The following is a 22045-nucleotide window of genomic DNA, read 5'->3' as shown; positions in this document are numbered from 1 at the left end:
TTGGAGTTTGTTGTTTTGCTTATTTCCATTGTCATAAAAAGTTTATAAGGTTCGATTTTTAAAGAATAACAACAAGCAAGCGAGTTATAAAGTGATATCTTTTACAATCTACAAAACATGCTCAACAATAAGTTGTCTTGTGTTCAAACAAATAAAAAGTAATATAGACCATAAATCTTGGATGAACCTATAGAATTTATGGAAGACTCTTTTGTTTCTTTTATTTTTGGATACTCTTATTTTGATTATTTTGACTCTTGGATAACAAAAGGTAAGTAAGAACATATGTGTTAGACCTCCAATAAAGTAAAAGATAGTTGAGATCATAAAATAAAGTTTTAAGATATGTAGTTCATGTCTACGGTACTCATAAGGATGGGGGTCCAATCGTTTTACTTTTTTTTAGAGATTCTATGGTTTATATGCTTGACATCCTACAATTTGAATATCTCATGCACCTTCACCATGAGTACCCACACTTCATGCTAGATAGTTAGGACACTTAAGCCTATCATTGTAAACATATAATGTCCTAAAAAGCGTCAACTGATGTACCTCTTGCCCCTTAGTAGGAAATGCCCTTTTGAAATTCTTATTTTCATGGTTTGCGCGTCATAACCATACTTAAGAAGACAAGACAACAGACAAATGAATCACCTCAGCACTTTCTTTTATTTACAATTTTCATAGCTTTTTATAAAATAGCTTCATAGAATGTTCATGCCGCAAGTTTCCACCAAGATTCTCATTATATGAACTCCATAGTGTTTATTTCAATTCACACCGATGGGAACCCACAACAAAAATAACATCATATCAAGCGAAAGCTTTCTCCAGAATAACATGGTTGAGCTAACAAGCAACTTATAAAACTAGATGATACCCCGCGCGTTGCAGCGGGACATTGTATAGATAAAGAGTTATGCATGTCACTTTTCGGACCGACAATTGCAAAGTATGACCCATATATAAAAAAATCAGTGGGCTCATTTGTGCTAACTATAAACGGTACTCTTATACAGGAAGTGGTAGCCTCCACCCACATGAGTTGATCCGTCCAATCAACAAATATGACAAATTCAGATTGCATATGTGCAAGGTATTACAGTCGAACGGCCTACTTGTATATCTGCGGAAGTGAGAATATATGATTCGTCAAAACATATTAGATATGAAATTATGAATAATGAAGTTGAAACATGCTGAAAACATTAAACATTATAGTTAGATGTGCAATGTTGCACGAAGAGTGCAAGGAAAACAGTCAAAGTTGAGTAGATAGCTCTCCCGTACATCAACTATGAGAATACATCTTGATGAAGAGTACACTGCAGAGAGAACACTACAATAATGAAAGGTAGTGAACTCAAACATGGTAAAACATTGCACAGTCGATTGATCCAACGTAGATGTCACAATCTAGCTCCCACCTGAAGATATTTATTTTATACGAAAGAATGCCTAATCTGCAATACAATTCTGACTATTATATTTCAATGATTCAACATTAAAACCAATATAATCTGCCAACAGCGAAAGGACTGCAAGCATGAAATCTCTTAATACTTTGGATCATGATCAAATTTGCATTGAGAAAACGATTGCTAGATAGACCATGGCATCTACTTTGGATCTTCTGTTTGTACCGTCCTTTTGACGAAGCAACTTTGTACTACCAATACTGATTCCAACTTTGGACGCTCTCCTTTTAGCAGCGCTCACGGTGTGGTGAGAGATCATGATCAAATTTACATTGAGATATCGATAAGTGGAAACTCACCTGTGTATTGTCTCCGATATCTGCTGATACTTTTTTTCATGAGTATATGGTGATCATACTGACATCATCGACACACCTGCAGTTCAACTCAACGAAGCACACATAATAGGAAGCCATAAAGAGGAATTTGGGCTCACATACCAGATGTTGAGTATTATACTGACATCCGGCAAAGCTGCAAGGTGAGAAATTCGAATTTTTTACAATTTAGAACCTGTCATGATAAATAAAGTTGTCAAATAAGATTTGTGGGTAAACAAAACCGTACAGTTATGTTAGCTGACAAAAAATTCCTACCGGCAACAAAAGCAAATCTGAAAGAAATACATTATAAATCATCAAATCCATATGGGTCAGAGTGAGATTGGAGCAACAGATCCATGTCGATCTAGTGGGCAAGGAGTGGATGGATGAAAAGCTGAACACAGGATGGAGATAGAGTGTAGGAGGGATGCTGAAGGAATGAGGAGCTGGACCGTATTTGAAGAAGATGGGCGGAGGTGTGCAGTAAATCGAGAAGAATAAATGGCAACAAAAGTGGAAAACGGAGAAGAGTTGCTGCACGGTTAGTGAGATATGCGCATGTCGCGGTGGGAGCATTTGTTGCGAGAAGGTCGTACGTCGCGGCGGCGGAGATTCAGTGCCCGAAGACGAACGGCAAGTCGGGGACTGCTCCTTTCAGGACGAACGACCTGCGAGTCGCGAAGCGACGTCCAGTCCACAAAGTCTAGCCCATGTATCCAGCCCATGAAGTGGCTTCGAGGGAAATCCATGCACGCGGAAACATCGGTCGGCCCATCTGGTGGAGGTGCGTGGTTTTGGCGACGAAGGTCCGGTCGTTCCGCTCCTGCCGTGGGTGAAACTGCTCTCGTTCGGCTCGAGAGTCCTGCCGTGTCCGGTCTAGGAAGTAAAAATGTTGGCTACACTTAGGAACAATGAGAGAAAGGTGAATTTTTTAATGAGGTGACGTGGCTCGCTGTGGGATCAGCAAAATGGGACCATCTATTAAGAAAGAGAAGATGTCAACCACATAAATGTCTATAGTGGTACCACCACATACCTTTCTTTTTCTTGAGCTTAAAACTACACAAAAGAGATATTTTGAAGTATTTGGAGGCATAGCACACATATTATACTTGTAGTAGAAAAGTGTCACATAGGTAGGTATGGTGGGTGTTTAGTTTGAGGTATTTGGAAACAAGTCTTAGCTTGTTTTGAGAATGTTTAGGCTAGCAAAAAGATCTAGAAGCATGCCATAGTGTCCATAGTGCCAATCATTTATTATCAACAAGACTCCTTAGTATTAAACATTCATGTATATGAGCAAAAGGTAGAACTATATAAGGCAGTAGCAAAATATTATTCATGAAAGTATTTGAAACTAGCGACACTAAGCATAACTTCGGATTTAAGCTTTTTTGTTGTCATTCCCTTTTCTCTTTATTGCATACAACTTCTTTTAATCAAGGATCTCATTCGTGTCATAGTTTATTTCAGTAGCTCTTTCCTAAGCATGAAAGAATATCTGTCATGGTGGTCTCATTTATTTACAAACGAAATTAGACATTACACTAACAAAGATGCTCCAAGTTTATGCGATCATTCCATGTTGCGCAAAAAATAAAAGTTTAGATGTTTGCAAACCAAGAGTTTAAGTAGGTCCCGTGGGGTTCCTTGGGCATCCCCAAGCTTATGGTCTTCACCATTTTTGGATAGCTCTTAGTGTGGTGTTCCTCCATTCCATGTGAAAAAACTTCAACACAAAACTTTCTCCCATTTCTTTTCTATGGGATGACATTAGTTGTACAAGAATAGGATGATTGGTACAATATAATCCAAAGAAAAAAATCATTAATGTTCCAGAAAGAATATAGTGTCCTACACATTCCTAGCATATCAAAAGATTCATGGAAAATCATTTTGGGACACAAAGTAATGACTCAAACACTAATAGGTAGAATCTATCCAGATTCTTAGTTGCAGCAGAAAAAAGTTGAATTCGACCACTTATACATGTCAAGAATTTTTTCCAATTTCAGGTTTATAGAGGATGAAAAGTTGCAGCTTCGGTGAATTTTTCGTGATTTTAGGAGCTACCAAACAAAGTACAAAAATTATGCACTAAAATATAGCATGCAGAAATCAGCAACTTCTCTTATGTTTCACAACTTTAAGACATCGAAATAAGTTAAACTTGGTACTTTATTTAAATGACCAGAGAGATAACTAAAAATAAACTCTCTTTCTACTGCAAGAGTGCATAGGAAAAACTAAAAACAATCAAAGGTAAATAAAAACATGGTGCCCCATGGTAAAAAAAAAATCTATAATATGGTAAAAAAAAACATGGTGCCCGCAAACATTCAAAAGTATTTCGGAGATCTACACTTCTTCTTCGGCATTGAGGTAAAGAAGATTAATGATGGTTTTCTTCTCACTAAATAAAATATGCTACTGATTTACTTACAAATGTTGGTATGAAAAAGTGTACTTCATCTCCTACACCCTTATCTTCCAATGAAATGTTATCTCTTCCTGAGGGTCTTACCCCTGATGACAATACTGAATATAGAAGCATTGTGGCCGCCTTATAATATTTGACATTGGCACACTCTGATATTACATTCTCATTCAATAAGGTTTGTAAGTATTTACATGATCCAACAATCTCTCACTAGACAACTGCTAAGAGAATTTTGAGATATGTTCAGGGTAGTCCGAATGTTGTGCTTACTTTTCAAAAGTCCTCTTCCATCATGCTTAGTGATTTTTCTAATGCAGATTGGACGGGTTGTCTTGATGATAGAAGATCTACATGAGGTTTTGCTATATTTCTTTGGCTAAAGTTGGTCTCATGGATTGCCAGAAAACAAGCCATAGTTTCAAGGTCAAGTACTGAAGCTGAGTATAAAGCTCTAGCCAATGCCACATCTGAGTTGAAGCCCTTCTTGGAGAACTGGGTGTCTCATTAAAGGAAAAACCATGCTTATGGTGCAACAACTTAGGTGCCACCTATTTATTTCCAAATCCTGACTTTCATGTAAGGACTGAACACATTGAGATTGGTTATCATTTTATCAGAGCAAGAGTTGCAAGTAAAATGCTAGACATCAAGTTTATCTCTAGCAAAGATTAACTTGGAGATGGTTTTACAAAGGCACTGCCAGTCAAGGATCTTGATGAGTTCAAGCGTAACGTCAACCACTCACAAGGTTGTGATTAAGGAGGACTGCTAACAATATTAGAGATATATACTTTATGAGTAATACTCCAATCGCTACCTCCTCTTCTTTGCCCGTGGTGGGACTTTCCTCGCTCGTATAAAATGCAACCGAGATCAAGGGAAAGATCATCATTTAGCCCAAGAGTTTCAATGGTGTTCACTACTAGGTAAAATCCTACCCGCGACGTACCAAAATAGGCTTTAGCGGCATGCATGTGGCACACTGCTGGTATAACATCGCTGATAATTGCTACCGGTGGCGTACAGGTAACACCACCACCAGTATTTATCTTTTTTTTTGTTGTGTATCCCTTTACGGCGGCACGTTTAGCGACATGCATGTGGCACGCCGCTGGTATAGCGCCACTGATAATTTCTATCGGTGGCATACAGGCAACAACACTGCCAGTATTTATCTTTTTCGTTGTGTATCCCTTTTGCGGCATGCCGCCGCTAAATATTACAAAAAAGGAAAAATAGTAACTGCCCGCCTTGACCTATTTGCAGACCCCACCGCCGTTCTTGTTGGTGAGCTCCGGTCGTTGATGCCAGCGAGCTCCTCGTGGATGACAACACAGATATTCCCCTTCTCGGACATGTATTTCATAATAGTTTTTAGGGTTAGATTACGTGATCTGCTAGAGATGCTCTAATCTACCTAGTTAATCATACTATAAAGGATCCGTATAATATAATACAAAAGAATATATTTTTTCGAAATGGGGATATGACCCCAGCTTATGCATCATGATGATGCACACTGCCTTTTATTAAAAAGATTCAAATTTAGTATTGTATTACAACTCAAGCATCGCCCAGAATTGATACAAAAATCAACCAGCGAAAAAAGCATGAACTATTCTGGGTACACATCAAAGCAATATCCTAGTATAATGCCAGCCAACCAGGCACCAAATATCCCGAGCGATCATCTGGAGCTGTGTGCATCAAGAAACCATAGCATCCCGCTGTCCCTCCGGCGACGGGAGGGCCCAAAGCTGAACCCAATGAGACACCATATGGATAACCTGCAAGAAATGAAAAGATTTTGTTTTGTTAAAGATAATATCATTTCTGACTTTCCATATAGACCAACATAAGGCCGAGACACCAATCCGGATAAAAGCCTTTGTATATCTACTCCATTCAACCAATTACCAAACATATTAGTAGTATTGGTTGGAGGTGGTAGATCGTATGTGAAATTAACGATATGCCAAAGTAGCTTAGCTAAAGGACACTCAAAGAAAAGGTGGTAAATAGTTTCCTTGTCTCCAGAAAAAACACATTTCGTGCACCCATTCCAATGTCGTTTAGCTAGATTATCTGTAGTTAACATAACCTTATTACTCAGAAACCACATGAAAATCTTTATCTTGAGAGGAATTTTAACCTTCCAGAGATACTTTCGCAAAAATGGGGTATGGTCAGTCATAAGATCCTCATACATAAATTTGACAGTAAACAATCCATTTGGTGACAAAAAGATCCTTTTCTTCATTCAAATTTATCATCATTAATTTGCGACACAATTGTAACCAAGAGGTCCATTTGTTACCATTCAACACCCGTCTAAAACTAATATTCAGAGGGGTTTGAGGTAACACATGAGCCACTGTTACATTTTTATGATGCACAATATTATACAAAGACGGATATTGTTGAGCTAAAGAAACTTTTCCTAGCCATATATCTTCCCAGAAACAGGTATTCGTTCCATCACCCACCTTGAAAAAACCTCTAGAAAAGAAATCATCCTTAACCCCGAGATCAACCCCTTCCAGAAGGGCGAATCGGTAGGCTTAACCTGGATCTCAGAAACGGTCTTATGTCTTAAGTATTTGGCATGTAGCAATTCTTGCCACACTCCATCCTCATTAAGAAGTTTAAAAAGCCATTTGCTTAATAAACATATATTCTTAATTTCGAGCACCTCAATACCTAAACCCCATTGATCTTTAGGTCTATAGACAATATTACATTTCGTGAGTCTATATTTCTTTTTTTGTTCATCAGACTGCCAAAAAAAATCTAGATCTATAAAAGTCCAATCGTTTCCTCACCCCAACGGGTATTTGTAGGAAGGACGACATAAAAATTGGTAAACTAGTTAAAACTGAATTGATAAGGACTAATCTATCCCCATAAGATAGTAATTTCCCTTTCCAGCATCCCAACTTGTTCTCAAATCGGGTTTACACCGGATACCAATCAGAATTCCTGAGTTTTCTATAATGAATTGGGATACCCAAGTATCTAAAGGGAAGTGAGCCAACGTCACATCCAAAGATCTGTCTATATTGATCCTCCTCTTCCTTGGCATTTCCAAAACAAAAAATCTCACTTTTATGGAAATTAATTTTAAGTCCCGACAGCTCTTTAAACAAACATAAAATTAATTTCATATTAACCGCCTTTTGTAAATCATGCTCTAAATAAAGGATCGTGTCATCAGCATATTGTAATATAGAGATACCACCCTCAACAAGATGCGGGATAAGTCCTCCTACTTGACCATCTTCTTTTGCCCGGTCAATTAAGATGGCAAGCATATCCACTACAATATTACAAAGCATTGGAGATAGAGGATCCCCTTGACGCAGCCCTTTTTTGTCTGAAAATAATGACCAATGTCATCATTTACCTTGACACCAACACTCCCCCTTGAACAAACTGCCGAACTAGTCTACTCCACTCTGGAGTAAAACCTTTCATTCTCAATGTTTGTTGCAAAAAGGGCCATTCACTTTGTCATATGCTTTTCCGAAATCAATTTTAAACAAAACCCCATCCATTTTCTTACTATGTAACTCATGAATTGTTTCATGAAGAATGACCACCCCTTCCAAAAATGTTTCTACCCGGCATAAAAGCAGATTGTGTTGGTTTTATAATTCTTGGGGTAATCCCCGTTATTCTATTAGTACCAACCTTATTAAATATTTTGAAACATACATTTAACAAACAAATATGTCTATATTGTTGTATTTGGACTACATCTTCTTTCTTCGGAAGTAACGTGATTACGCCAAAATTAAGTTTGTAAAGAGGTAAATCCCCTTTACTAAACTGAATGAATAGCGCCATCAAGTCCTTCTTTATTACTTCCCAGAATTTTTGATAAAACTCCGTCGGAAAACCATCCGGATCAGGAGCTTTATTAAGTTCCATCTGCGAGATTGCATCGTACACCTCCTCTTCTGAAAAGGGGGCTGTCAAGATCGCATTCTTAGCCGATAAAATTTGCGGGGTATCTTGAATCATCGTATGTGTGTGTATGGAAAAAAAATACAAAAGAATATACAACCAACTTCTACATAGATGGAAAATATAAGAATAAATAAACAAGAATAAATGTAGTCTCTCTACTACACACTAACGTAACATGGCCCACATTCTTCCTCATCTTTTAACATCAAATCATGCTAAACCGATTTAATTTACATGTTTGCTCGAAATTTGTCATGAATTCCATTCCATCGCAAAACCCCTAGTACTAACCATCCCGGCTCAAATGTGCGTATGTTCATCACCAGGGGTGGATGATTAATACATCGAGTTAAGGGCACCAAACCATCCGGCATTCCCGCTCACGCCTCAGAGTTCCACCAGATGCAATGCAATGCAACGCAGTGCATGTTGTATCGATAATCCATTGTCTGAGTTCGATCTGATTTTATCAGTGTGTGAGTTGATTTGAACTTTTGGTTAGTTATGATTTCGATTCGCCTTGGCTCGTCGATGCAGGCTCCGGCTCCCTGACCTCCTCGATTCCGGTGACGGCGGCCTTGAGGTCCAATCTCTTGTCCACGTCGGCCTCGCAGCACGCCAGCCCGACCTGGAGCAGCTTGAGCATCTCGCTATCGGCATCCTCGCCCGCCACTGACATGTCCTTGTCGAACACCTCCCCCGTGCGCTCCTCCGTGACGACGGAGTTCACCCACCCGGCGAGGTCGGTGGTGCCCTTGCTCCCCTGCCGGAGGTAGTTGGCCGGGAACTTCCCCGTGAGAATCTCGAGGATGAGGATCCCGAGGCTCCACACGTCGCTCTTCTTGGACGGCTTCCCGTGCGCCTCCACGCACTCGGGCGCCTTGTACGCCATCATCACCTGCTTCGCGTGCGTCGCCGTCAGCACCGGCACCAGCGCGTAGTCCGACAATGCCGGCCGGAAGTCGGCGTCGAGGAGCACGTTGGACGACTTGAGGTGCCCGTGCGGCACCGTCAGCATCGGCAGCTCGTCGTACAAGTGCGCCAGCCCCCTTGCCGTACCCTTGATGATCCCCAGCCTCTTCCCCCAGTCCAACGCCTTTCCTCGACCCCCTGCACATCAATCGCAAGTTCACAACAGATCTCGATCAGCTTAATTACATTGGACATGTACGATCTGTCACGATGATTATTTGCAAGAACAAGCCACGACGTACCATGGAGGAGATTGGCGAGGCTGCCGTTGCACATGTAGTCGGTGATGAGGAGCTTCTCCTCCTTCTTGTAGAGGTAGGCTACGAGCGGGATGAGGTTGGGGTGGTCGAGGCGGCCGAGGCGACGCATGTGTTCCGAGAAGTCCTCACGCCCGACGCCGTTCATGTCCTTGAACCGCTTCACCACCACCGAGGAGCCCTCTAACAGCGTCGCCTTGTACGAGGACCCGAAGTTGCCACTGCCGAGCACCTCGGCGGACGCGCGCAGCAGGTCCTCGATCTCGAACCTCACGCGGCTCTCACTGATGAACACCAGCCGCCCGTGCTCGTCGCGCCGCCCTCCACGCTTCGCCGACGCGGCGACGGGGGCGGCCTGGCTCATGGCGACGCACGGCGCTGTCTCCAGAACCGGGTTGGACGGCGTCTGCTCGCCGTTGGGGAGGGTCACGGATCCGTCGGTCCGCTTCGCGCGTCGCTTCCTCCGTCGCCGGCGGCCGAGGACGCCCGTGGCGATGCCCCCGACGGCGAGCAGCACGCCGACGATGATGAGCGCGATGGCGATCTTCACGAACGGGGACATGCCGTCATCGGGCGACAACGCGGGGTCGCAGACCGCGTCCAGCGGCTTGCCGCACAGGAGTTTGTTGCCTGCGGAGAAACGCACACTTTTCCCGAATCAATTCACGATCAAGAACGCACACTCGATTCATGCACACTTTCGATTCGGTCAAAAGATAGTACAGCAAAGGATAGATTTGGATCTGCCTATTAGTACCTTGGAACATGCTGGCATTGAAGCGGCTGAGGCCGGCGGGGATGGGGCCGGAGAGGTTGTTTTCGGAGACGTCGACGAACCTCAACTCCGGCTGGGAGAAGTCCGGGAGCGGGCCGTCGAACTTATTGTGCGCAAGCGACAGCTCCAGCAGCCTCGGCGACGTGATGGAGCTCGGCACAGGCCCGGAGAAGTCGTTGGAAGTGAGGTAGAGCTTCCGGAGGCCGCGCATGTGCATGAAGGCGTCGACGGGGATCACGCCGGAGAACTTGTTCCGTGACAGGTAGAGCATCTTGAGCACGCCCAGTTGGGACACGTTGGGGAAGGGCCCCGTGAGCGCGTTGTCGGAGAGACTGATGACCCGGAGGCCGGGGAGCACCGAGAGGGAGCCCATCTCCGGGGCGCCGCCGGCGAGGCCGAGGCGCTCGAGCTGGAGCCCCTGCACGCTGCCGTTGCCGTGGCAGGAGACGCCGTACCAGGAGGAGTGGTTGCCGTTGCACGGGCCGGGCGTGCCCCACGAGCGGAGCGGGCCCGGTGGCGAGCCGTCGGCGGCGCGCAGCGTGTCGCGGAACGCCACCAGCACGTCGCCCTCCGTTTTGCCCCCGTCGTCCGCGGACGCGACCACGGCGGCGACGGAGATGATGACGACGACGGCGATGTAGAAATGTCCGGGCGGCCGCAGCCGCGCCATGGGGCCAGCGGCGGCGATCGACGTGCGTGCGTGCCGGGAGGGATTGGCTCGTTCGTTCGACCACGTACGGCCGGGCTTTCGATCTTGCGCGCGCCCGCGGGTACGGCGGTGGCGCGGTCGTGACCGCACGTACGTGCGTGTGGCGGGGGAGGACGCGCGAGCTCAGGCGAGGCTAGGCGGCTACGTCGTTTTGCATGCGCATGGGCAAGGGAAGGGAGGGATCGAGGAGGTGGTGGGGAGAAAAGGGTCGCGGCGACAGAGGGGCTAAGAATAGGCGGGAGAAGAGAGATTCCTCCAACTGAAATGATCGTTGCTGCGGTTTTGCCCTCGGCCATTTCTGGCCTTGTGGGTGGCCGCTGGGTTGAACTGGATGACGATTAGTTGTCACTTTTGAGCTAGAACATAAACAACATAAATCTAAACTTCTTCATCAGAAGTAGAAATCAGATACTGCCTCCGAGTGAAATTTTTGGTGGTCAAACATTACAAAATTTGACAATCTATAGATGAACAAGAACCGATTTCCGACATATAATGTCTTTTGTTGTCCGGGTTGAACTGGAGAAGAGACGACGATCAGTTTGTTCGGTGGTTAATTTTCAGCTAGAACAAGATGCAAACTAAGCTATGCCATGCTTACTAAGACTAGTCATAATGGAGAGTAACATTAGGTAGTACCATGCACATGTTACTACCTTTATAGTGGATAGTATCATAGATATAGTAACGTAGAATGCCATATTTATTACTTTGTAGAGCTATTATTCATTAGGGCACGTACAATGGGGTGGTGTCAGCCTTCCCTTACACTTGTCATGTTAGATTTTTGCTTAGTTGGAGGGGAGAGAATGAAGAGAGAGAAGGTTGTCTTCCTTTAGCTAAGGGATGATCTCTTATGAAATAAGAGAATGCTATTTTTCCCATTGTACGATTTGTCTTCCCTTAGTCACATAATTTTCTACTAAAAATAATTAATTATTATTTATTGCAAGGAATGACAATAAGAGATAATGCAATGTATCGATTATATTTATCATCATCTCTAGATGACATGGACTGCTAAGAGAAGACGTGCCTTCCCTACCATTGTACATGCCCTTAGAATGTGTGATGTGATGGTAACATAGTTACCACTACTCTTCCTTTTCTCAATTAATGATATATCATGTCATCAAATTGCTTAGTTGGTATTGCACGTTGTTAATGTTACTAGCTATGAGTAGTCTAACAGTAGCACACTACCTCCAATTGAATGAAAATAGTCTGTTTGAAATTTCGTTGTCAAGCATACAAATTTTGTCACGAGTTATTACTTCTATGTTTGAACGATTATATATACAAATATATGAAGACTATAATACTAAGTTAATATCTATCATAATATATAATTATGGATTATTCTAGTAATCACACGTGCCCCAACAAAACTAGTTCCAGTTGACGTGAGGAGTTAACATTGGACCCTATCAAGTATATTAATGTATTGACAGCTTTTTGAATGGTTGTAAACCATATGTTAGTATAGACTCAACATTTATGAACGGAAAGTGGAATAGTCAGTTAGGAGCATGTACAACACAAGATGGACATAACTGGATATTTCCTTTGGCATTTGGATTTTTTTCATCAGAAACCGAGGATAAGTGGACTTGGTTTATGCAACAATTGCATAGGGCTATAGGACATCTTCACAATCTAGCTATTTGTACAGATGCATGCAAAGGGCTAGAGAATGCAGTTAAAAAAGATTTTCCCCAAGCAGAGCAAAGGAAGTGCTTTAGGCATCTAATGGGGAATTTCAAAAAAAAAAGTTTCATGGAGATGTGTTTGGTCGGATGTGGCCAGCAGCCAAGGCTTGCCGTATAGAAACATTTAACTGCCATATGGCCAAGATATTGGAATCTAAACCTAAGGTAGCTACTTACTTGAGTACTTATCATAAGTTAAAGTGGATGAGGTGCGACTTCAACACGGAAATAAAATATGATTACATTCACAATAATCTAGTAGAGAGTTTCAATATAGAGCTGGATCAGAGGAACGAAGGACCTTCCCCCAGATGAGCTAGGAGACTCAGTAAGAGAGAAAATCATGAAGCTTTTCCATAGGCGGAGAGAGGTTGGGAAATTGCTCCGTGGAATTATACTACCTGCTATCATTCAACAGATAAATAATATGACTAGAGAACTTGGTCATTTGGAAGTTGGAAGATCAACAGGAGAAAGTTGTGAGGTTAAGGACACCAACAAAAATAACCTTAGGCATGTTGTGAAGATAGGCAGTCGTGAGTGCACTTGCCTAGAATGGCAGTACACTGGAAAGCCTTGCGATCATGCACTTGCTTTCCTTATAGGGACCGCGAATACCAACTTTCATCCATATGTGCATGACTACTACTCAGTGAGCATGTTCCGGGCAGCTTATGCTAGAGAGATTGAACCCATCACAGACAAGTCTCAGTGGCCTCAGGTTACTCTAGATTTTGAGAGATGGTGCCACCAATTTCAAAAAGACCCATTGGGAGGCAGAGGAAACTGAGAATCAAAGGTTGTGTTGAAGATGGTGGTGTTAGCAGTAAAGGGAAGAAAAAGGTAGATGGCAAAGGACAAAAGAAGGACGGCGGCGATAATGCAAAAGAGAAAAAGAAATTTGGCACCACAAATAGATGCAAATTAAACAATGTGGACAGTTGGGGCATAGAAAAGCAACATGTGAAGAAAATGGGCCTAGAGAAAGGTAACATTTGTATATATTAGTATCACATCTATATTACTCTCTTATTTCTAATGTCTTGTGCATTGAAACAGTAAAAAGGGCAAAAAATCTTAAAGATGAGGATCAACTATCTATAGAGGTGATTGAGCAAGAGGTATTTTCAGCTGCTATTGGGACACCTAAAAGAGATACAATCACATTGCCTCCTAGTCTTCGTGACAGCCATGTGCCTGTTACGAGGAGGTAATCCTTCTGCTTGCTTTCATATGCAAAGAATCATGGAAAATATCTATCTTCTAACATCATGTTTATTTTGTAGGAGACTTGCTATGGCTATGGCCGAAGGTGGGGCTACCGAGGCTCGCGCATCACCGCCACCAGTGACAACTACTACATCTCCGGCTACACCTAGTTTTGATGTGCCTTGAAGTTCCAATGCATCCAAGAAAAAATTTACTCCAAGGAGGAGGAAACAATGATTTTATTGTGTCAAGACTCTGTTTTCAATTCTAAGATGTGTTGCCTTTATTTGTTTGTTGTATAATATTCACACAAAATTTATTATTTTTTACTTAAACTCTGAATTATGAGTTGGTGATATATCGTGTGATGAATTATGTAAATTCCATGTAATCCTAAATTTTAGGATATATAGATGGATAGCAGACGGCAAACAGCTTTCCCTGCGTCTATATAGACATTCAATTCAACAACAAAAATAAACAAACTTTAGCCGGAGTATATGGAGGAGGAGAAGAGAGAGCTTACCAGCAGTACTTGGTCGGGGAGGTGGCCAGTAGCAGCATGTCAAAGAGGTAGCCGGTGGCAGGAGCTCGGAGACGTCGCCACCAACAACAGCTTTGGGATTGTCGCCGGAAGTCGCCGGTAGCGGCTATGTGTGAACGCTGGCAAAATAACATCCAAGCAGGAGGCCACTAGCTCTTCCTCAGTGCATTTCCGCCGCCACTCCAGCGCCGCTGCGAGCTCCTACCACCAGCCGCGGTCGCGGCTGTTAGGGAATATGCTTGTTGTATTACCAGGGGGTCAAAGGCCACAATATATAGTACATGTACAGGTGCACATATGCAAAAAGCCCCCTAACATATGGGGAAACTACAATAGATATATACATCTAACACCCCCCCTCAAACTCATGGTGGATCCACAACACAGAGTTTGGAGAGTAAGAAATCATGCTGCGCTCGAGTCTGGGCCTTCGTAAAGAAATCCGCCAACTGCAAATCTGAAGGCACATAATGAACCGCAACAACATCATCTTGCACCCGAGCACGTGTGTAAAAAGCATCAACACCAATATGCTTGGTCAGCTCATGCTTGACCGGATCACGTGCAATACCGATAGCACCTGTATCGTCGGACAAAAGTGGAGTGGGTGTCGTAACGAGACCCCAAAATCTGCAAGCAACCACCGTAACCAAGTCACCTCAGCAATCAACAAAGCCATAGCCCGCAACTCAGCCTCAACACTCGAACGGGAAACCGCGACCTGTTTCTTCGTCTTCCAAGCAACAAGCGAACCACCAAGAAACACACAAGAAGCGTAAAGTGAACGACGATCCGTAGGATCACTCGCCCACGTAGCATCCGAATAGCACTGGAGCTGGAGAGAGCTGGAACGGGGAAAGAAAAGGCGACGAGTGATCGTGCCACGAAGGTAACGAAGAACGCGAAGGAGATGACTATAGTGAACAGTGGTAGGAGCTGAGACAAACTGACTCAGAATATGAACAGGATAAGAAATATCAGGACGAGTGACAGCAAGATAAACAAGACTCCCAACAAGATGTCGATAACGGGTGGGATCAGGAAGAGGATCACCATCGTAGGACGAAGCTTAACATTAAGCTCCATAGGAGTATCGACCGTGCGCTCATCCCCAAGAGCAAGCACGAGCAAGAAGATCCCGAATGTACTTTTTCCGAGAGATAGAAAAGCCATCGAAGTGGAGGAAGCCTCAATGCCAAGAAAATAGCGTGGCGCACCGCTTTTGGTGCGCCACGAGAACTGGCGCATTGTGCGCACGAAGCTCGGTGCGCCTACGCCACCCAGACTCAATTTATTTGTGGGCTGACCTTGCTAAACCGTGCGCCACAAAAACTTGGCGAGTGCCCCACACCCCGTCACCCCCAATCATTGGCTTTACAATTTCTATAGGCTGGCACAAACCTCGGTGCGCCACAGAAATTGCTGTACGACGCGAGCGCACGAGCGACGATGCGCCACAAAAAAATAAGGTGATTCTCGTGGCGCACCGCATTCGCGTGCGCCACAGAAGGAGTTGATACCCGTGGCGCACCGCGGCCGGCGCCGTACAGAAATAATCTGTTCTCGCGTGGCGCAACTGTGGTTGGTGCGCCACAAGGCTGCTTGAGCAAATCGGATTCAGACAGCAAAAGTGAGCAACCCTCCCACCTACCACACTACACAAGCCATTCTTCTTCCTCCATCTAGCTCGTCCCCCCTTCTCTCTCATACCATTTTGACTCCACTTTTCACTTGCTTGGGTATTTATTACACTTTACTTTGGTTGATACTTAATTGGAGTTGAGGAGAAGGCTCTCCATACTCTCTCCTCCTCTCGAAGTCATCGATCGCGGTCTCGTCTCGGTATCGAATCTAGAAGGTGAGTAGTTGGAGGAGACATACATATGCTTGGAGGAGACATGCATATGCTTGTAGATCTTGTGTGGCCGTCGTGGTGTATGGATGCTTGTTGCGGTGAAGCGCTTGTGTGTGTGCCGGTGTGGTGCATGGATGTTTGCCGAAATGTTGATTCATTTCCGTTTCGGCAAGTTTTGCACTACCCATATGTCCTACTTGAGGAGAGGTCATGCCGAATTTTTCCACTCCATGTAATACCTTGAGGAGAGGTACGGCCCATGCATGTGTGCATTTGGTGCGGTTCTAATTTCCTGTTCTATGTATACCATTTGCAGGCAAGCATGGTCCTCTCGATGAGTTCCGCTCGAATCTCTAGATACAAGATAGACGCGAAGGAGGACATGATTCGGAACAATAGGCGCCAGATAAGATGTCCGTGTCGATCATGCAAACTCGAGCGCTGGATCAACCCTGATTCCGGACAACTGGAGGAGCACCTGCTGAGGCGCGGTTTCATGCAAGACAACCAGGCGCGGCCGGCCCCATCAAATGGTGCGCATGAAGACCATGTCGAGCGAGACGACTATCATCATGAAGAAGACTATCATCATGCCGACGGGGACTATCATCATGAAGAAGAAGTCGACGGAGAAGATCATCATGAAGAAGAAGATGCCGGCGGAGAACATCATCATGATGAAGAAGAAGATTCCGGCGCGACCACGCTAACTTCGGCCTTGCGGGACTCTCATGTTCAAGATCTGCTCCTCCAGGAGACGAGCAACGATAGAGTTGCAAGCTAGAGAGAGAGCCAAGCTGTCGCAAATGGAGAAAGACGGGATGACTCCGATCTTTCCCGGGTGTCGTCCGCAGGATACGCGCTTGCATGTAACGCTTGATTACCTGCAGATGAAGACGCGGAACAAGTGGACCGATTCCAGCCTTCAAGCAAGAGCTTAAAATTCGGCACGATCGCTCTCCTGGAGGGGAACACATTGCCAAGTAGTACCGAGGAGGCCAAGAAAGTCGTGGTGTCCCTTGACCTACCGCACGAAAAATACCACGCCGCATTAATGATTGTGTGATTTATAGGTGCGAGTACAAGGACAGAACCACATGTCCGGTGTGTGGCCACTGACGGTACAAGGTTGGGAACAAGAAGGTACCTCGAAAGGTGGTATGGTACTTTCCTATCACTCCCCGTCTCAGCAGCGGTATTTCGTGGACCCTAAGGAAGCAAAGCTCATGCAATGGCACGAGGAAAGGCGGAAGCCCGAAGAAGATCCGGAGATGGGCTATATGCCGACACACCCTTCGTACGCCGGATGCTGGCAAACATTGGACATCGCCTTCCCTAGGTTCGGGCGACGCAAGGAACATCAGCCGGGTATGAGCACCGATGGACTCAATCCGTTCGGCAACTGTAGTAGCACGCATAGCACCCGGCCCGTGTTTGTATGGCCTTACAACCTACCCCGTGGTCGTGCACCAAGCAAAGGTACATACACCCGAGTATTCTCATTCAGGGGCCGAAACAACCAGGTGTCGACATGCATTTGTATCTCGGGCTGCCGAAAGAGGAGTTAGACACGTTGTGGAAGACGCCACCCCGTACGTGGGACGCCTACACTAGAACTTATTTCGATATGAGAGCCGCGTTGATCACGACGGTCACGGACTATCCCGGTTACGCATATGTATCTCGCCCAGGTGGGCCACGGATTCAACGGCCGTGTGAAGTGCATGGACGATACCCCGCATCTACAACTACCAAGGGATCCCGGGTCCTCGAAAACCGTCTACCTAGTGTGCTCGAAGGTGGCTTCGCTTGGATCACCCGTGGAGAAAACGCGGTGATCTGTTCAATGGTAAAGATGAGCCCGATGGACCCCCACGCCCGAGGAGCGGCGCAGAAATCGATGATCTTCCGAAAAATTGGAAGGAGTGCCCAGCGCCGGGAAAGAAGCGACCGAGCTGAGCCGCTGCTCGGTGTATGGAAAGCGAGGTCTGTTTTCCACGACTTGGAGTACTCGGAAGGTCCTCCACACGCCCCATGCACCTCGATGTCATGCACATTACGAAGAACGTTACCGAGAGTCCGCTTGGCACTCTTTGCAACTCGTAGAAGTCCAAGGATGGACCGAAAGCAAGATACGATCTTAAACATTTTGGCATCAGGAAAGATCTTCAAGCCCCGATACCGACGATGATGATGATGATGATGATCGACGACGAAGGGACTCAACGTCTCCGTAAAGGGCTAAGAAGAACGCGGTGCAGCTTCCCCGCTGCTCGCTTCACAACGAGTCCTGGAGGAGCTCGAGCGCTTTCGTGTGCCTCCTAGGAGGAAAGTTCTCACGGTTACTCGGGGAATATAAGCAGATATCCGGACGTAGCGAAGAAGAGGTTCACCGGGATGAAGTCTCACGATTGCCACGTGCTAATGACGCAGATACTTCCTGCTGCGATCCGAGGCATAATGGACGAGCACGTCCGTGATACGCTGTTTGGCCTATGCAACTTTTTTGACGTTATCACCAGGAAGTCGATCGGCGTGAGGCAGCTCAAGATGCTACAGGATGAGATCGTGGTGATACTATGTGAGCTCGAGATTTACTTCCCGCCTGCATTCTCGTGATATATGCGTCCATCTCCTTCTCCATGTCGTTGAAGACATCAAGCAGCTCGGCCCAACGTTCCTCCACAACATGATGCCTTTCGAAAGGCGTAGACGGTGTCATGAAAGGATACGTTCGCAATAGGGCCCGTCCCGGACGCAAGCATGGCCAAGGGGTTTCTAACCTACGAGTGCATCTCCTTACGCCAGAATTATCTAAGCACCGAGGACGACGAGGATCATGTTGGTCTACCACCCGGGACGCACCTCGGGAGGCTCGGCTGAGGTCGGTCACCGCGAGGGCTACCGCTCAGTCCATGTCGGCATTGAAAATCGACGCGACTGACTTTGACAGGGCTCACCGGGTCGCGCTACAACACTTAAAACTGACCGAACCTTTCGTGCAAGAGCACAAAAGCATGGTCGAGCGAATTACATCGATATGGGCCGGCCGAGGAAGATGGGAGACGTAACCAAAAGCACAACTCCAGCTTCACGCGTTGGTTCAAGCAAACTCAACTCAGGTTGAAGCACGTAGAAATACGCCTTCTACCGAAGATGAAAAACTCATATACACCTTATCACAGGGACCCGCGCATAACGTAAGGGACCTATCAGGGGTACGACATCAACGGTTACATGCATTCTACAACCGATGAAAAGGACAGAAATAGTGAAAATCAAAACTCAGAGAGTAACTATGCTCGTCATACGCCGATGACGAGACTAATGTCAAGGAAAGATTTTTTGGAAGGATCGAGGAGATATGGGAGCTCAATTACGCTGTGGAGAGACGGTGCCAATGTTTCGTGTGAGATGGGCCAAGAAGGTCGAAAAGAAGGCCGATATTTCACAACCATGGTTATACCCGATGCAAAATCGAAGAACGCATCCGCGAAAAATGAGCCATGGGTACTGGTAGCCAAGTTGACCAATGCTTCTTCATCACCGATCCGTCGTAGGCTCTAGCCGTGTTGTCGTGAGGAGGGGCAAGAGGAGCATCATAGGAATGCAAGGAGACGCCAACGAGGAAGACTTGGACAAGAACGGTGACCCAAGAACGTGGGACACGCCTTTCCAACAGGCGATGAACAAGTACAAGGAGGGAGCCAGACAAGCCACCGACGTCGGCTGGCCGTGTGTCCGGCTTTGGCACAAGTATGAAGCTATCCGAGTACTACGGATCGGATGCCAAGACGAGAAAGTTGGAGAGGAGGTCATCGGCTAAGGATAAATCCGAGGTTCAGGAGCTGAAGAAGAAGGTGGAGTCACTAGAGAAGCTGGTGGCCGAAAAGCCTGTGGAGAACACGGAGATGATGAACAAGTTATTGGACGAGAAGATCCGGCAGATCATCCCCACTGGGTTGATTGAGGGGTTAGCCGCTTGGAATGCGGGAGGTCAAGTGGGGCCGATACATGTGCCCAGCCTCAGCGGCAGCAGCCTCAGCTTCCACGTGTCGCCGACGGTGCCGCTCCACCCGACGCCGGCGTCGGGACTCACCTGGACGCGCGCCGCAGCTCCACCGCCGCGCAGCTCCAGCCGAGTCGCATCGACGCCCCCAACCGCCGCCTCTTGTATCGACGGTAGCCGAGATCGACGCCCATCAAGGAGGTAAACTCATTAGTTACTCCTTCGCGTCATCTTCTTTAACTATATATGCCTTTCGTGACTGCCATCTCACGATGCCCAGCATGGCGCCCGACTCAGGATGAACAATGCATACTTCGCAAACGGTGGAGCCCGGCGGCAAGTTGGTGGAAGTTGCTAGCGGCTTTGTCATGGCTTCCCGCGTGTGCACGGCGCTACATTGACGGAAGACGTGGCGAAGGTCAAGTTGGTAATGGTAGTGTCGGATGTCGCTACGCCATCCCCCTTTCAACCTCCGGGCACGAGAAGAAGCGAGGTTTTGTCCCTTGGGGATTGCACCTCATGGCTTATGAAATGGCCGAAGAACCAGTATCTGCCCGGGGTCTTCCGAGTTGTAAGAGAAGCACCGGCGCCACCTCCCCTATCATCCGGCCCAAGATCGCCAACGCCGACGACACCCTTAAGGAAACGGCGGTCGCCGCCCCACTACCCTGAAGGAACCGACGGTCGCCGCCGCCACCCGGAAGGAACCGACGATCGCCGTCACCACCGGACGCTACAAACAGTTGTTGGGAGCGCTACCGCAACGACCGCCTACTAGACGCACGGTACGCCAAGCGGCGACATCGCAACCGCCACCACCTAAGGTCCAGGACATGGCGCCACTTGATGGCAATGATGTAGATGATGATGATGACATCGATGCCTACATCAACACCGGCGCATGCAGCCAAGATATGTACATGCCTCCTATGGATGAACAAGCCTTCCCGCACACACGGCGATCAACTTAGTCGTCCCCCTAAGGCCACGAAGCGGCGCCTGGTCTTCACGGGTCTTTCTCAAGACACTCCTCCGAGGCTGGCAATCCAGCCTCAAGTCAAGCCTGCTACCGTTTTCAGCCCTAACACGCTGCGTAAGACGATCATCGGGGATCCACCCAAATCAACCCCAGCAACCTCGGAAGCACCACCCGGCACCCGAGCACCACCATCAGCACCACAAGCACCCCCGGTAGGTCAAGTGAAGAAGGGAAGGAAGAGAGGAGCCAAGAAGGGCGCATCTTCGAGCCGCCGCCTGCTCCTAAGAGGATCCGGGCCGACGACATGGTACCACCTACACCGGATGGCTTGGCCCCGGTGTCATGAAGCCGGTAAACCTATACCTCCGGACATGGAACACCTCGCAAGTGGACAAATGCTCCCTTTGCAGCACTCTATTCATTATCAAGAGAGCGTCCTTCTTAAAGAAAAGGATCCAAATTACCCGGTGTTCTCGGTCAAGGTGCCGTCGAACCGAACTTCGTCAATGAAGACCCCGCGGATATCTTCTTCATAGCGTTCGAGGACGTCTTCAATCTATTTCACTCGAAACGGCTCGACTATAACTTGGTCCGCCTATACGCGATTAATCTTCAGATGAAGATCAGCAGAGAAGACCCCGCCACATCGCGGTAGCGGATCCCTACTACATGCGCGATAGCCAGCTCCAGGACGGCTCAAGGACACGGACCAAGGCGGTCGGTACCTCCGAACTTCATGCTCATGCACAAAGAGAGCAACACCATTCTTCTCCGCTGTCTTTCCCGAGTAAGTACACATCCGCTCACGGCCGTC

The 22045-nt window shown here is 46.4% G+C and overlaps 1 protein-coding gene across 1 annotated transcript; it reads right to left on the bottom strand.

The window, feature by feature from the left end:
• Positions 1-8715: 8715 nt before the first annotated feature.
• LOC124686525 (pollen receptor-like kinase 5) lies at positions 8716-10004 on the bottom strand. Its single transcript, XM_047220456.1, has 2 exons — positions 9428-10004; positions 8716-9323 (listed from the first exon to the last, which is right to left on the bottom strand). The coding sequence occupies exons 1-2, from the start codon at positions 10002-10004 to the stop codon at positions 8716-8718; spliced, it is 1185 nt and encodes a 394-aa protein (XP_047076412.1).
• Between the last annotated feature and the right edge of the window lie 12041 nt (positions 10005-22045).

This window comes from Lolium rigidum, chromosome 2, assembly GCF_022539505.1.
Source record: "Lolium rigidum isolate FL_2022 chromosome 2, APGP_CSIRO_Lrig_0.1, whole genome shotgun sequence".
In the NCBI taxonomy this organism is placed as follows: Eukaryota; Viridiplantae; Streptophyta; class Magnoliopsida; order Poales; family Poaceae; genus Lolium; species Lolium rigidum.
Note: the sequence above shows the minus strand (reverse complement) of the source record. Positions and strands in the feature narration are given on the sequence as shown.